We start from the raw sequence: 17,708 nt of genomic DNA, 5'->3' as shown, positions 1-17,708 counted from the left end.
TGTATAAACAGTGCATGATTCCTCACCAATGATCTTGTCACACCCTCTCAAAGGGTACAGGAAATTGAGCCCTGGCCTTTGATCAGCTAAAGATGTGAAAACATTGACAGTGTGCATGGAATACAGGGTATAAGTGATTTAGTGCTTCAAGCCGGACTCTAGCACAGATGCCAGAATCACAAATAGCTATTTATCTAATAATTAACTCGATCAATCATTAGCATCCAAGGTTCTGGTTCCCAAACTGGTCCAAAATGATGCTCCAAAGACTTGCCTGATCGGTTTGCAGCGAGGTGGCTGGTCACATGGATACAAAATTTACGTTTGTAATGTCAGTTTTCCATGTAAGGAACTGCAGTAGTTGCCGTGGGGGTGCCATGCAATTGCCACGATGGGATGCAGCACCTGAGTTTCTCTTTCAAGATGTGAAGATGACTCTGCTCCAAGGTGTAAGATGAGCAGCCCTGATCAATAGTCTTTAAAAATTCACACCTACGTACAGCCAGAATTTGAGCTTTGCAGTGCGCATGGCTTAACTGCACCTACGAAAACAATATTTTCTGATGGCAAGCGTGAATCCAACTTAAGAATATGAGCAATGAAGGCAATTTACCTTGTCAACCATGGTCGATGCAGTAGACTTCAGAGTTTAGCTGTGAAATCCACCCCCACCTACTGTCCTTCCAAAGCACGTGTTGCTGGTAGCATGAAAACTGTAACTGTATTCCCAACTTCCTTCCACAAGGTGACAAGTACCTGACAGTCCCTTGAAGGTAGAGCAAACCAGGAACTTACAGTTACGAGATCAGTGAGACTTTACACCTTCAATGAGAAAACCAAAGTACTTCACAAACACTAGGGCTTGATGCACACGTATATCTTATCTCTTTGTTACAGACAAAACCCAAGCCAATGGAATTGTTATTCCCTTAAGGACACACTTTTGAATCCAAATGTTCTGATGCCAGCTGCTAGCCCACACTTGACTGGGTTTTCTGCCAGGACGAAGCAGGTGGTACAAAATGTAGGTGGGGAATGCAGAGAAAAGGTGCCAGAACTTTTTTCATCCTTTCTTACATCTTCCCCTCCTTTTCCCTAGGATCATGTTCTAAGCACCATCTATTAATTTTTCAAAAGGGAAAAAAAAAATCAACAATTCTTAACTAGCCAGGCATTTACACAGCACCAATAATGATAGCATCCAAGTGTATTCACCCTACATGAACCTAATGTGTTGATCAGTAGAAGACTGAGTTATTTCAGATATGACTCATGTCAAACCACCATCAGCTCAGGCAGAAGTGAATCCTCATTCCTTGTACATGGCAGTTACAAATTCTGCATACATTTTACATGTACTTGTCTGTACAACCCCAGATCTCTCGGGGGATTAGGCAAAGGAAGGCACTGACCACCAACAGACATGGTACAATTTATAATGAAAAGCAGGAGTGAGAGTGTGTGTCACATTTTGTATGAGTTAGCATGTATTTTTGAGAAGACAGGTGGAAGAGATGGAGTTAAAATCTTCCTCCAAATGGCAAGAGCTCCACATCAACAAATAGATGGGTGGCAGTCACAAATCTTTGTGAAACCAATAAAAAAAATCATATTTCTCAGCAGGACATCTAGAAGAGATACCTAAAGAGATCGGTAAACTTAGGGGATGACCCTCTAGTCTAAACAGTTCATTTAATATTAAGGGATCTGAAGATGCTGACTAGATAAGCAGCTGAAATCACACAATAGAAATCATGTGATATGGAGTTACCATGCTGCAAATCCCATTGTAGAGAGGGGCAAGCACTAAGAGACTACTGGGATTCTTAGGTAAGAAGCAGAAGAGTTGAATTTACTTTGCATTTAATACACAAATCTAGCTGGGACAGAGCGGAAAAGGGCAGAGGGGACTCTCCACTCAGCAGATATTTAACTACTTATTAAAACCACAAAAGTTACTATGCTCACTGCTTTTAATATTGCAGAAGCTCTGGCTAATAGAGTGTTTCTTCCTTGGTTCACTTGTTTGCACTGCTCTGTAGGCATGTGTGTCCACAGCTTCCCCAAATCCTAAAAACAAGTCAATTTGCTTGCAGTGTTTTATTTAACCTAGTCCCAGAAAATGTGGCTCTCGGCATGTGACGCAAGTTTTTGAAAGGCTGTGGATATTTTGCATGAGCATGGGTTCAGGATCACACTGAGAACTGAGTAATATTGCACTTCAGTATTAAATTTTAAAATATTACAGTGTGATTAAAAAATGTGATTTCCTGTAAAATGTGTTGTGGGAAATGCATGAGCAGCTTATGCAGCTTATCCTTTGTCCAAACAAAAACAAGGAGTATCTGTTTCAAGCAATAATTACTGGAGTATAGCTAAGATGTGAACAATGAGGCAACGTTTTCCCTCAAGAGTTGTTTTTAACCTTTTCTGGAAGGGATAGGAGAAGTTACGTTGCTTCTCTCTCACTTTGGGAAGATGGGAAACGAGGAAATTTTTACTGGTTATCTTTAAACTTTATCCAATTTACAATGATAATTATTGATAAACTGCAGATCTGAATTCATTCACAAAGGTACCTCTGAGAAACAGAAAGCAGCAAAGTCTGCACATGGTTAAGAACCTTACAAGGCTATTCCCTGAAAGCACAGCTACTGTCAGAGAAAGGCATTACACAGCAACTTCTACAGCAGATATACTTTCAGAGTTTGCCTTTATTCACGTCAGTGACAAAAATATATTTACTTCTCAGATTTCTACAGCCCACTCATACAGTGGTGAGAGTCTGAGCTGTACTCTGACCTAGTTCATACAGTCTCGAGTTGCACAGTTAAATTTTGTCCTCAGTTGCAAGAGGGCATCTCTAATGAAGACAGCATGAGTAGAATTAGGCCCAAGAATTCCTGTTATGTTAATAATGCACAAACCAGAGAACACAAGTCGAGTTCTCAGAATCAAGCAGAATTTGGAGGGGTGACAAGAAAAACATTTTTACCTGTAAACTGAGCACATTTGATGTGAAAAATATTCACACCCCAGCACAGAGCTCCAGGAGGTCGTTTTTATAGTCACTTTTCAGAGCCATACTCTGACAACGTCAGAGGGCCTTCTGCCATACCAGGAAGATCTAGTGTTGTTTATATGTCCTTTGTTTATTAATGATCATGGCCTGGGGGAGTTTGCAGATGCTAAAGCTGTTTGAAGAAGAAAACTAGTATTTTATTGCAAAATATTTAATTCACTGTTAAAATGAAATGAAACAACAAAATAGTAATACAATTTTACTAGGTTATATTTCAATTCATGAAGTATTCACACTAGCAACTAGCCTAACACCATGTCCACACGTGTAATATTGATGGAGTAACAGCATTTTTTGGTATTAAACAATAATAATGTACGCAGTTAATGAAAAAAATTTAAGCATAGCATGTTATATTCCACAGTTGCAGATTACATCAGCTAGCATTAGTACAGTAAACAAGAAATGTAGAAATACAAAATAAACCAAGTATCTTTATATACAAACCAGTGCCTCTTATTGTAACCAGCTTATACTCACACTGCACACGAAATTTATTCAGATGCAATAGATAATTCAGCATAACACAAACCATTATAAATTAAAAAAAATACAAGGTGCAAAACCTCCATTCTACAGCTTTCTGGTGAGAACTTCAGAACAATCCAAAGGATGAGAAATCCAAGCACGTTTAGCACCTACTAGTGCAACTGCACTGAGTGTGGAAAAATGACCCACAGAACCTTTGAATGTGTTACCAGGACAGCCAGTTAGGACACACAGCAATACACACTCACCGCTACACTTGGGCAGTGATTTTTGCCTCTTAAATATCTCAGTTTATTGTTCTTTGTCTCACTCACCCTTATGTGCAAAACTAAACCCTGGAAGCTCTCTCAGAACTTCACAGAGGGCTACAGCCAGATAAAAAACACACGAACAAACAAAGACAATTAAATGTCAAACATTCCCATAATTAGTACATGTTAGCAGTCCTGGTGCAAGGATTGAAACGCTGCGGATTTGTGTGGCTCAAACAATATGACACAGAAGTACAACAGAATTTGCCAATAATTCTGATTATTTCTTACCCAGCTCAGACAAGCCTCCCAGCTCAGGCTGTGAATTCATTTGGCAGCCCATGCTAAAAACCCAGAGTTGCATAGAATTGATTAGTAACATAGAAAAAATGCTGAACACAGAGAAATGGATGGGGTCTGCATTAAAACAAAATGGGGTTGATCCAATTCGAATTCTGAAATCATCCCCTTTCACAAACCAAAACCTGCCCCTTCCCTCTCTCCCAGTCCTACCTTTGGGGACTGCTTTCTGGCACTGATGTCGTTCTTGCTAAGAGTAATTTCTTCTTTGTTAGTGACACTTCTTTTTTTAATCAAATAAAATATTAATAAAATGTTATAACTGTAAAAAAAAAAATCTATTGTATGTAAACTTAACAATTAGAATTTGGTAAGTTCTCGTACCTAGTCTGCGAAAAGCCTCCAGCCAAACCGCAGAATGGAGTGTTTCTCTGAAGAGCATCAATCTACCTACACCACCTGTTAAATATCAGTAGTATGAAGATCCCACGTCTAGCAATAAAGCCTCTTTATGTGTTTCCATCCACTTTATCACTGACCTATTGAAATCCTGACATGCTGTGTTTCTAGTTTATGTACATTCTGGTCCTCTCACATGTCACAGATTTAAACATCTGGTCACGGAAGGCAACAAAAGGTATTGTGTTTAAGAAAACTGTGTTTGACGGAGCTTTTCTTTTCAACAAGTCTCTTTTCCTTGGACACCAGTCACTGTTTTTATAGAACTTATTGTTCTGTTGAACCAAGTCTTCTTTGCTGCTTGTACCTCATTCAGTGCCAGGCCCAAATGGTGCTCCAGATCCTGCAAAAAGAAGTGTCAACATCTGTGATCTACTGTCACGCACCAAATGGCTTCATTAAGGCTCAGAGGGAACCAGGAATTCTATATTCTGTTGATAACTCTTGCTTCTGAAGAGCCATTCTATGTATAAAAACATCAGTATAACATGCAGATTTTCTGTCCGAATGTACCTTTTATGGAGCAGAGTGATTCTTTTCTCTTTGCCAGCCAGACACATCCAGGTTTCTTATTAGTGCATTCACACTAATTCAGCACATACAATGAACAAGTGAGGAACTCTGCCATCAGGCACTTGATTTTTCCTTGTTAACTTTGGGCAAAAAGTGTTCTAAAACCCACTAGACGAAAATCAACATAAAACCTGATAACTGTCCCAAACATATCGTCTAGCCCTTCAATTTTGAACAACTCTGCTCTGCAAAAGAAAAGTTAACACAAACTTATATGTCTAGATTTGTTCAGGTAAGAATGACGGGCAGGTGTTGGAAGAGATTACATGTATTAGAAACACAAATGCAAAAGTGGGAGAGGAATTCTGACTGATAAATGGGTGCAAAAAAAAAAAAAATTAGCCTAAACATCAGGAAGACTTTCCTCATAGAACCCGGGAAACAGCCTTGCTTGGTACATTTGGAAATAAACTGGACAAAGAAGTGGAGAATACACTGAGAAACAATCACCCCTCACTGAGCCAGTGCAGGGTCTACAGGTCTCTTCCATTTCTAACAGCTAAAAATCCATGATACTCAAGAGCGAACAGCAAGGGAGCTAAAAGTCTTTGGTAAATGCAGCACCACTTCTATTTAGGTTGATATCAACAACATGTTTTTCTCTGTGCTTTAATTTTGATCCCTTCAGATTTAAATCAAAGGGCCACTCAACAGCATCTCCATAGCATTCAACATCATAGTATGTGAGGTCCCTCCAGCACTGTGTTAAGCAACGCAACCAACATCTGTCATATGGTATTTGTTCCAGTAACAACCACAGTATTGTAAAATAAAGGAAGAACATATTATCCATAACTTTGTCAGAGTTAAAATGGGAAGAGTGGGGTTCACTTTTCCCATCCAGACTATCACATCAGAGCAGTCTGAAAATGCTAAGAAGCAACTGGGCAGATGTCTGAATTTTGTGACAGAAGGTAAAAAGGGGGCATGTGACTGTAATTTTTTCTGCATTGGCTGAGTTTTCCAAACGAAATGTTTGGTTAAATTCCAGCCCCTCCCACAAGAAATAGCTGGTTACAGTTTCAGCCACCTGTACCTGCTCCAGTCTCCCCATTCAAAACAAAACATTTTTCTACAAATTTAAGGCAGCTCTGCTGCATAAAAAATAACTCCCAGGTAGTACCTGTATTTTACACTCGGCTTCAACTAACTGCAGTTTGGTTTGGGCCAGCTCAAGCTCCATTTCCCTCAGCTGGTTTTTCAGAGTCTCTTTTTCCTCATCCGTGTCCTCATCAGAAGTCTCCTTGGCAGAGCTGGTGACCTTCACACGTCCTTCTTTATTGAAGAACTCTCGGCAGTGTTCACAGTCATCTACTTTTTGCTAAAAATCAAAAACACCTGAATGTGCATACTAAGAAAGCTGGTAAACTTACTGGAGACATTTCCCACCCCTGCACTAGAGTAGTAGGATAGGGAAGGGGCATGGGAGTGGAGAATCAATGACCCACCCACATTTAGCAGGCTCCCTCTATCTACCTGTGTGTAGAGACAAAACAAGAGGCACATACATCCCATTCCTGCTGTGCTCTGTAAACTACACATTGACTCGTCCTTTCCTGTGGATGAAGAATGGGCACTGCCACACCACCATCTGTGTAGTCCTCCCTCAAAAAGATGTCAGAGCTAATAATAAGGGCCTGACTGAGGCCACGCTCACTGAGCAGAGTTTTCTAAGAAGTAGTGTATTTTGCAACATATATAATTTTTAAAGCAGCAGTAATGGGAGAGAGCAAGCATGTGGTGCACTCTACAGTCAACATTCACCCACACTGCACAGGTATCATTCAGGCTTAGAACTGTTTCTTGTCCTATCATCAGAGGTTAAGGAGAATAACTTCTCTTCCCCCTCTAGGTAACAACCTTTTAGGTACTTGAAAGCTGTTATCCTGGGTGCTCTCAGACTTCTCTTTTACTGACCACACAAACCCAGTTCCTTCAATCTTTCCTCTAGACTTTTAATCATTTTTGGACCTTCTCCAGTTTGTCCACATCTTTCCTGTAATGCGGTGCTCAGAACTGGGCACAATATGCCAGCTGAGGCCTCCTCAATGCAGAGTGGAGCAGAAGAATTACTTCTTGTGTCTTGCTTTCAACACACCTGTTAATGCATCCCTGAATGATGTTTGTTTTTTCTGCAACAGTGTCACACTGCTGACTTATATTTAACTTGTGGTCCACTAAGCCTCAACTTCAGAGGCCCATTCTACAAATAGGGGAGGGAGGAAAATTGGTATTTATCTTATCCCTGAAGGAATTCTGCACAAAAAAAAAAATAAAAATTCTGCCCACAATGTTTTAAAATTCTGCAAAATTCTACAAATTTTCTCAACAAACATCAAGGCTCCAGCACAGCAGTGGGATGCCCAGGCCACTGACTGCACAGAGATGACAATGGAGGCCTCCTTGGGACAGACTCAGTACAGTCTGATCCTAAGAGCACAGGGGCTGGGACTGCTCCAGGAGCACAGAAGGGCTCTGCCCCTCACCATGCCACGAGCACCAAGTGTGGGCAGGATCCAAATGTGGAGGAGGTTAGTTTTGTAGGGACACGTGTGGAGTAGTCTGGCTGTGCATAGCTGAGTGGAGTATCAGGGGAGGTCAGTTATGATCTGGATGCACAGAGGTCTCAGGGGAGAGGGAGCTTTCTAAGATGCCAGGGCAATGGGGCTCTGCAGAGGGTCCAAGTGAAGGTGGCTGGGGCTCTGCAGGGGGTTCAGGTGGAGTGGAATGGGGCTTAGCAGGGGTTGAGATGCAGGCAGATCAGGAGTGGGTCCAGGTTTTGGGGGGGTTGGTAAGACATAGGCTCTTTGGGGTGCGACTCATCAGGGTGGAAGTGCCCACGGTGGTGGTGGTGGTGGTGGTGGTAGTAAATATTCCCTCTAATCTCTTCCATCCATGTGTGGAATGTTTCCCATCTATGTGTGGAATATTGCCATGGCTGAGGTATCTGCAGATGTGCATCACCAACAGAAACACAAAAGGCAGCTGTGACAGCTCTGCAAATCAGCTGGGTGGCATTGGCATTTCTCCTGAGCAGCCACACAAGCACCCACCCTACAGGAATGCTGGTGGTGCTCTGGGAGCAAGAGTGGTAGGGGGTGAAGGTTGACAGGGGAAAGGGGTCGGCAGGACTGTGGATGCAGACAGAAGGGGTCTTCGGCAGAGTGGACGTTCAGGTTGACAGTTCTAGAGCTGGGACGGTGAGGCTTGACAGGAGCATCTGGACTCATGGAGGCTGGGTAGATCGGGGAGCTGAGGAGCAATGGGAGGCAAGAAGTGGATGGGGGAAAGCAGGGGAAGTGTGTTCCTCAACCACCCCCAGCCCAGCCCAAGGTAGAAGCCAACAGCCAGCACATCTCCAGCCCTGGACGCAGGGGGCTTAGCAGGGTCTAGGCTCAGCAGGATGGGAGTTTGAGTGAGGGGGGCTCCTAAATGCAGGGGAGAGAGTCTCTGTGGGGGCCTGGATGCACAGGCCGGGGGGGGAGGGGGGGCGGTGTCGATCAGGCACCACCTAGGGGATCCCCAGCACCACTTCTCCCTCAGTGATGTATCTCTCAGCTGTCTGCTCCAAGCATGTGAAACAAATGTGCCTGTGCTGCTGGGGTGGGGGACATACCTGTTCTTGCAGCTTCCCTTTGCTTCCCCATCAAAGAGTCATTTTTTTTCTGCAGGGAAGCAAAGAAAACTGCAAGGAACATGAATTCTGTGCCCACACAGTGGCATAGCATTCCCCCAGAAGTATTATCTGCATAACAGGACTGTTATAAAGTTTAAAATGTCTACCGAGTGCTCTGAGATCCTCACGTGATCGCATTATGGAAATCCAAAGTATTACTCATATAAGAGTAGCTGGTAATATGCAGGGTCCAGAGCGAAATAGATATTTTAAGAGATTTTTACAAAGAGCTGTGAATCTGAGAGAAAAATTATCGCATCTTCTGGAAAGTAGATGCCCCTTCCTGAAACCAAATTGTAGCTAAAGGAAACTCGGAAGATGCTGAATGCAACACACACTTTCCAGAATTTTCTAAAAGCCCATAAATGCATTCATTCATTAGCTTGATAACATTGAAAAAGTGAAGATCCAGGTAACAGGTGTGTCCTTACCCGTATTTTCTCAATTTCCGCTTTATTTGCTGTTTGTTGCTTCTCCAGTCGCTCGCTCAGCTGGGAGCAAATCTAACAAAGCAAAATTCGGTTACCATGCAGCTGCTCCTCAATAAATATTATAACCAAACTCCTGTGCTACAGTAGTATTAATGTGGAGATTTTAAAGGGTATCAGAAGAGTTAGAAACACAGTCAAGGTTTCTACAGCATTATAGGCATTATAGCATGGTCTTTTACTGCAGTCATACAACATACATGCAGTAATGCACAGCATTACATATGTGCCTCCGAACTGTAGCCAAAGGTGCAGTTTAAGCAAATAAGTTCACAGTTTAGCCTCTCTGGAGGAGTCAAGACAAACTGAAAGGAAGCTCAGCTATAGGAATCTAGGAAATGATCATGTAGTATCATAGGACTGAATCAAGGAAAAGGCCGTCTTTATTGTCACCCTCTGGTGGTAGAAGGGAAGATGGGGAAAAATACTATGGAGTGAATTTAGCAGCCTTGTCTTCAGTTTGCAATATCCTAGCTCATTCAAATAACTTTACGCTGGTCATAATGCACATTATGGGCAATGGACACCTTGTAAAGATTTAAGTGAGAGATAAATCGAATAGCCAAATAATATAAAACCATCACAACTGCCCCACTTAAATATCAAAGAAGTCCCAACAAATGTACAGCAATATTGTACTTTGTATGGGGATGCATGGAAAATAAATCCTCCATAGCAGCGAATTCTCTAGCGTGCGGTAGTAATGTGTCCCATTCCTACCCAAGCTTCACTTACCTGCTTATAGTCGCCAATGATAGAGCTGTTCTTTTTAATCTCTGACTCTGCCTTTTCTAGTTCCCTACGACACATCTCCTTCAGCTGCAATAAAAGAAAGAGAAAAGTTACATATTTACCATACCTTAAAAATAATCCACCAGCGTCTGCAGAAGACAGCCCACCTTCACTCCTCTAACTCATAACCCTTCAGAGATGGTCAGCCTTTCTATCACTCAGAAGCAAACGGCTAGTCCACTGCAGGATAGCATGTAGCTAGAAGTTAATCTGAGACACTGATGGCAAAGCATATTACCAGGGTTGGTTTGTGGTAGGATATTGTGGAGGAATTCACTGGAATAAATGGTGACAGTTTGAATCCTATATTGCTTCCATCTGTGGTAAAACTGTCTGTGTGCACCCAGGCTTCCAATTTGGTTAAGTATTACGTTACAGTGAGTACAGTGTTCCTTGGAAAGCTGCAATTCTGTTTTGCTCTCTATACTCCATTAGAAGCAGAAGGATAGCTTGTAACAATAAGCTCTTTTTATGCAGGTCTCATTTTCTTAATTTCCAAGCAGTACAGAAACAAGAAAGCAACAGAAAAGCCAATAACCTGAGCAGACTCTTCTTCTAGTCGTCTTTTTTCCTCTTCTGCATCAATTAGTTTCTGTTTGGTCATTAGCAATTCCTTATTCAGAGCATCCGCCTTCTCCTCCGCCTGAAACATACACCGTTAGAAGAGAACATCAAGCACAGGATTTCCCCATCACTAAAAAACTGTATGTACCATTATTTCTCTCTCTTGGCATCCAAGGGCACACAAGACCTAAGGACTCTGTCAAGGCAACAGCCTTGTTCTACACTCTGTTTTCATTACAAGTACCATCAGAAGAGCGTAAGGGACCATTCTATCGTCTCAAAGCATCACAAGAACAATGTCATTTTGGGTGTTCCTACAGCTTTGACATGAAAAACAGTCCTCCTGGAGACTTCATGCCTGCTGTGCAATAACCTTATTTCTTTCAGTAACTCTCCTTACCCTCACCACTCTGACAAGAGACCCAGTTCCCCTCTTCCCAGCCATCATCTACCAGAACACGTCTGCCAACATGAGACCTTACTGTAAAGGCACTCTGTTTCTAGTATATTTCATGACTTCATGTAAACTAGGAAGTTGAAAATTAAAACGAGACTACCTTTGCTAAAATACACTAGCAAACTATGTTGGGAAACTTAATTTTATTTGCATCTATTCACTTGGGAACCAACAAGACTCAGTGAACCACAACAGAGCTCCTAACAAGAATGAATGGGCAGGTCCTGCAGTCTGATTTTTATGAAGGTAGAAGGGGTACCTGACAGATGCTTAAATAACATCAACAGTAAGACACAAGCCAATCATTTGCAGGGTGGGAAGGTGAGAAGGGAAAGCCGGTCCTTAATGATTTAACCTTCTGGGTCACACAAAATGTCCTCTTTCATGTCCTATGCACTGCCAGTCATGTTGCACACGCACCACAAACAGCTAATAGCAGCTAGGCTAGACCAGGAGTCTGCAACCTGAAGCTCTTTAAAGACTCCTTTGTGGCTCCCAATGCTGTAATTGCAAAGTAATTAAAAAAAAAAACCAAGAGAACAAACAAAAAACCCTCCTGATTATTTTTGATAAATGGTGAATGTCTAAAAGCCCAACTATGAACAACTCCTATCTAAATAGCAAACAAAGTGATCTGCAAACATTGAATAACTCCCTCTTTAATATGCGCATTATACTGTGGGATATGATACTATATCTGTGTTTTGATTGTGTTGCTCATGAGGTCTTATTCACATGCATCGTGGCTCTTGATTTTTTTTCTGAATTCAGAAAAAATGGCTCTTCTTGCCATTTTGGTTGCCAACCTGTGGCCTAGAAGATGGGCAGTCAGAGTGGCTTTTCTGTTCTGCACAAATCACCCTCCCTCCAAAAGCTCTACTTTAAATTGTAATAACCAGCCTCAGCAAAATCAACATCTGAAGGATTGTTCCCAGGAAGAAATCCAGTTGGAGAGATAATTAGTGTATTTCCTTTTCACTTGGGCCTGGGACCAGAAGAGTAAACTAACGGACAATGGAAGATACAGAAGAGTTAACTATTTGAAAGAACATCCATAATAAAAGACTATAACAATCATAACAAAAAGCAGTCAAGTAGCACTTTAAAGACCAGCAAAATAGTTTATTCGGTGAGCTTTCGTGGGACAGACCCACTTCTTCAGACCATAGCCAGACCAGAACAGACTCAATATTTAAGGCACAGAGAACCAAAAACAGTAAGCAAGGAGGACAAATCAGAAAAAGATAATCAAGGTGAGCAAATCAGAGAGTGGAGGGGTGGGGGGGAGGTCAAGAATTAGATTAATTAATTAGATTAATTACTCCTTTAGTATATAACAATCATGTTCACTTTGCAAACATTCAAGCTGTGGTGGGAATACATTCACTGAGACAGCCCTAGGAAAGTGTCACCAAATCGTAACAGACATGACACCTGCCCAGGCACACAGTTACTCCCCTTTTTTACGCCTTCCAGAAGATTTTGCATTAAAAACAGCATCTAACAAACAAATGGGAACAGTCCAATGACAATCTTTTCCATGAAGCACTATGCAGAAACTGTAAACTGAACAGAAAATTTAAATGATTATAAAATCCATATGGAGTAGAGTATTCTTTGCTCCCAAGAAGAAGGTACGGAGTTCCCTTCTATCTGGGCCCAAGGGACCAGGACAGCACTGTGCCACACCATCTCATCATAGCTATACATTAACTCATCTCTCTGATCAGGTAAGATGACAACACATTTCTTCACTTTCCTTCTGAGATCTACTCTTAGAATGAGTCTGTTCCTGATAAATACCTTTTGTGAATGCAAAAATGTAAGGGATGATCTCAACTGGAAAAGACCAGAACAGCAGCCTTGAAAAGCTCCTTATGTTCATTTAAAAAAAAAAATCACATTACTGATAAACTACTCAAAACAATCACTACAAAGGTGTGTCTCTTTTCCAGTGTTGCTGTAGAATTACAACATCTTGTGCCCCCCAGCCAGATTTACTGATTATATAGATATGATCAATAACTCAAAACATTTAAAAACATTAAAAAGCAACTGTCTTAATCCCTTCCAAAGGAAGAAACTCATAAGTGGATTTTAGTCCACTAAAATCTTGATGATCCTTAAAAATAGGGGCAGTCTTAAAGGACTGAATTTCCAATATCCATTGGGTCCAAATTATTTTGAAGTTGAAGAAAGCTGGACATTGGATTCCAACAAAATAAAATGACTGAAGCTTAATTTCTCAGCTAGTATGCAGGAAATAAAGGAAGCTGCTTAATTGCCACTCTTTGCTTTGATCTGTCTAGGCTAGGAGATTACAAACGTGTCTTGACAGTATGAGAAAAGGTGAATTACAAAAAGCCCTTTAGTACCTGTCTTCCAGGACAGGTGACTAGCTGAAATTGAACGTGATCTGAGGGCCCAATTAGAAGAATTAATCCAGGGTCCCAGAGTTTGGGATCAAATCACATAAGTTCCATTCAAGGTTACTTCATTTAGCCATCTTTGTAGGATGGCCAGAGTATAACCAAATCCAATGGGCTACCTCAGAGGTTTGGCTCAATTCTGCTTTATATATGCAAGTCAACGTTAGAGCACAGCTAAATCTCATACGGGTTCGAGTGGTCATAACTAACAGTTCCTAGTGGCTACCAAATGCAGCAAAAGATGATCCTTTCAGTGCATTTTATGTTGGGGTCCATCCTGTGAGCACAACTGCTCAGCTGTCCTCCTATTTCTCTATTAGGTCTTTGTTGAAATGGCAAAGGAAATGTGATAAAGAGAACATGCTGCTGCTATTTTATCAAGTCGCTGCCTGGAACAATAGAATAATGGAACCTATTACTCATATTCTTAGCAGGTTTTCATAAAACTAGAGAGCTGTGGGTGTGAAATCCTGAAAGCCACAACATGAGCCTCATAAGGAGCAACATTCATCCACTGGTATAAATAACTCATTAAGAAAGAACAAGAACTTCCAATATTTGTTCCTGAAGAAACTTTCCCAGGAAAGAGTGGCAATCCCTATGGCTCTTACGTTGGTGGGCTGAAACATGGTAAAAATCTGTCAAATCCTAACTTATACAATCTCTGCTTAATTCATGAAACCTGGCAGGATCCTGGCCAAGATAGTAGGCTGCCTGTTACAAATGTATAAGCAGGCCATAGGCATGGAGTCAAAACACACACAGAAATACATCCCATGGTGAAGAAAGAATCTAAGATTTATCGGTCTTAAATGATAAAATGCAGGTTGACAAATTGGAAGCACATGATCCACCTACGGCCCCCCCACAATGAGAAAATTAAGAATTAAACAAGAGGAGTAAACTGAAATGAAGTTTTGCCTTACGTTATCTAAATCCTTACGTAGAGCAATCTTGCTGGTGACCAATTCATGTGCAAGATCGTCATTTTCTTGCTCAAGCCTCATGTTTGCTTCTTGTAGTCGCCGGTTCTCTCGCTATTGGGGGAAAAAAAAAAAGCCTGAGTTTAAAAAAACTCTCTTGAGGAGCTAATATACCTGAAACAGTTCTGAGTATCTCTGGACTCATACGCACACGCTGTAGACCAGCCTAGAACTCTGGCTGGAGGTACTCATAAAAGAGAGAGATAAGGAAAAAACCTGACCTTTGAGAAGTAGATATTTATTAGTAACTCTGCTTTGCCATTACTGGGAAGCTCACTGAGCTGTAGCAAAGCTTTGGGCCATGGAGGGCTAGGGGTGAGAGTCCACAAATGTTTCCCTCTAGGCTTTGATATAAACTTTGCATGCTGTGAAAGAAAGGGTGAAGGGGTGCTGTAGAGAACAGGGTGGGGAAGCACATGGAGACTGCTCAGCTCTTTTCTTGCTTAAATAAAACTTCTCTATCACAACCATAATTAAAGAGGGAGGCTAGAGCTGCCAGCAAACACACGGAGGGTAAGTGCACTTCCCATGAAGTGCTAAACCCTGAAAAATGGACTCAGTACTTCACAACATCCACCATGTGCCCCTGGGGGACATGTGGGATGGGGTGAAGACCTTATGGAGGGTACCAAGCTTAGACTCATCAAAATTTTTTAGTTTATTTGGTTAAATATCTGGCACTTGGGGCAATCAGCACACCACAAAAGCAGGTTCTCCTGAAGCAGTTTTATGAACCCAAATGAAAACTTACAATCTGCACTATCCCCCCTGAAACTAAATGGAAACCTTTTGTGAAGGGGATCACCCTGAAAGGTCCCTACTGATCAATACAAAGAGACATTTCTTTCATGTTTCCATGGCAGAGTTAACCCAGCCAATCAACATCTCTGCATACCAGCAAATTAAGAGAAAAGAAAAGAAACAGAATTTGGAGCAGGACTTTGCTGAGAAGCCTCAAGCTGACATAGGTGTGCAGTGAATTACCTCAAATCTTTCTATAGGGTCCTCCTGTTGTGCTTGTTGCTCTCTCATGGTGTGATATTCCTTTTCATATTTCTTCAGCTTCTTCTGCCCAATCTAAATTAAACACAACATGTCAGTTCCTGGCCAGTTCCATTTTTCTCTCATGGAAAAGAATATGCATTTCACATCGTGTCAGTGGTGCAAGCCTCAGGCAACACCTGCCTTCTATAAAATACGCTTCCCACCTCTTTTGAGAGTCATGTAATTAGCACTGGCCAAAGAAATTTGACCTTTTCTATGTGATCAAATAAATATCCTCTTTTATCCTGCCTTCTCTGAAGCACAGGAGTTTATTTGTTGAGCATGAGGTTTCAAGGCTGCCTCTTCATCAGTTCTTTTTTAACATCATACTGTCATGTTTCTATTGCTTTTTATGAAATTGCGAAAAGTCCTTTGCAAGGGTCACCACACCACTCTGCTAGCATAGTTCAAACCTGACCTAAAAGATCTGAAGCCCGAGGGCTGCTGCTGCACCTCAGTCAAAATGCAACATACTACATCAGCGTCAAGGGGAGAGAAGGATTGAGAAGAATGTTGGTCTTGGATTCAGGAGATGGGAGAGCTCTTCCCAGGTCTCTCAGAGACTCCCTGTATGACCCTGGGCAAGCATGTCTCCATGCACCAGTGGTCTCATTTGTAAAGCAGAGATAAAAATCCTCCTCCACTTCACAGAGGTGTTGATGAGTATTATCTCAATAAGCCAACTAAATAACAAACACGGACGGCTAACTTTTTCAAAGTACTTAACTGGCAAACATTTTAACGGTTAATAATAAGGTGACCAAATTGCCGTATGGCAAATAAGAGACACCAGCCTCCAGCGATGGGGGTGCTGCTGTTCCATGTCAGGGCTCCTCAGTGATGGGGACACAGTCAGGCACGAGAGATGGGGGCTCCACAGCCCCCTGATGAGGGGGAGTGAAGGATGGGGCGCCATAACCTCCCAGAAGGGGGTGCCAAGGACCCTGTGGCAGAGCTCACCAGCAGTGGGAGCTGCCTCCATGGGATGCTAGGGAATGGGGCAGCTGCCCATTGGAAGAGCTCCACCTTGAGACACTGGGTGCCAGGGAACAGGAGCCCCACAAAATACAGAACAATTTGCCCATTTTCTTAAAAAAGTCGGGATGCCTGTGAGACAGCTTAAATAAGGGACTGTCCTGGGGAAAATGGGATGGATGGTCACCCTACATTAGTTTGCAAAAGAGTAAGACATGAAAATCAGATTATGGTTATTTTCCACTTTATCATTAACAGTCTTGCCCAAGATGAGGAAATTGTAGAAAACTGAGAGTTAGGCTCCCTCTAGTGAGATTCAGGCAGAAATGTTTTGACCAGATTTAGACTGAAATTCTTCAGCTCCTTGGTTGGGTCTCTGTGCGATGCAATTGTAGGAATTAATCAGAAAAAATACAGAGTAAATACCCTTAATAAACACTCACAAGAGAGCTTTAGGAAATAACTTCATTCTCAGGAAAAGGTTAAAATCCTAGTAAGTGGTTTGTTTCACTGCATTAGGACTTACTGAAACACAGATACTGGCTTTTACATGATGAATCTCGCATGACGGAGAATGTTAAACATAAGGAGGGACTCATACAGCCACATGAGAAGGAAGGAAATAAGCACATATCCATGCATGCAACTCAGAACAATTCTGTGTGCATCAGAACCAGTCTTAGATCTAAATCTGAGTTACTGGGTGAGCATAAGGATCTCTTTGTGGTGATTACCAATATACTCCATAATAGACCCAGTGGGAACAGTGCTAATGGAGTGGCAGTAGAAATTCTGAAATTTGCATTGTGAGAGATACAGAGGAGACAGGAATCCCAAATTCTAGTTTTTCTGGAGCAAGGAAGGTAGCTGTGGCACTTTTACATTTCACTGTAATCATGAGGTATGACCTAAGAATCTAGCATTACTTCATGCTCATCCTTTGCAGACCTCCTTTGCAGTAGAATGATGCTGTAATCATAATGCCTCAGCCAGGCTGATTTTCCCTTCCTATTAATGAGTCAGCTCAACATCAGGCCTTTTTCTGTTACAAAACATTTCCAGGTAAAAAGCAAGAGATTTTTTCTGATGGCAATGGGCTCATATTTTAAGTCAAACCACTTGCATCCAGCATTCCAAATAAAAAAC

The 17,708-nt window shown here is 41.8% G+C and overlaps 1 protein-coding gene across 1 annotated transcript in view; it reads right to left on the bottom strand.

Moving 5' to 3' along the window:
• Positions 1-2,705: 2,705 nt before the first annotated feature.
• RABGAP1 (RAB GTPase activating protein 1) overlaps positions 2,706-17,708 on the bottom strand; it is a 108,076-nt gene continuing 93,073 nt past the window's right edge. Inside the window, exons 20-26 of the mRNA XM_075015805.1 lie at positions 15,528-15,620; positions 14,487-14,597; positions 10,649-10,753; positions 10,054-10,137; positions 9,262-9,333; positions 6,278-6,475; positions 2,706-4,924 (exon numbers count right to left, since the gene is read on the bottom strand). Of these exons, the coding sequence (XP_074871906.1) occupies positions 4,802-4,924; positions 6,278-6,475; positions 9,262-9,333; positions 10,054-10,137; positions 10,649-10,753; positions 14,487-14,597; positions 15,528-15,620 (786 nt within the window). The 3' untranslated portion in view covers positions 2,706-4,801. The remainder of the gene's footprint in view (positions 4,925-6,277; positions 6,476-9,261; positions 9,334-10,053; positions 10,138-10,648; positions 10,754-14,486; positions 14,598-15,527; positions 15,621-17,708) is intronic.

The sequence above is a fragment of the Carettochelys insculpta genome, chromosome 21 (assembly GCF_033958435.1).
Source record: "Carettochelys insculpta isolate YL-2023 chromosome 21, ASM3395843v1, whole genome shotgun sequence".
NCBI classification, from domain to species: Eukaryota; Metazoa; Chordata; order Testudines; family Carettochelyidae; genus Carettochelys; species Carettochelys insculpta.
Note: the sequence above shows the minus strand (reverse complement) of the source record. Positions and strands in the feature narration are given on the sequence as shown.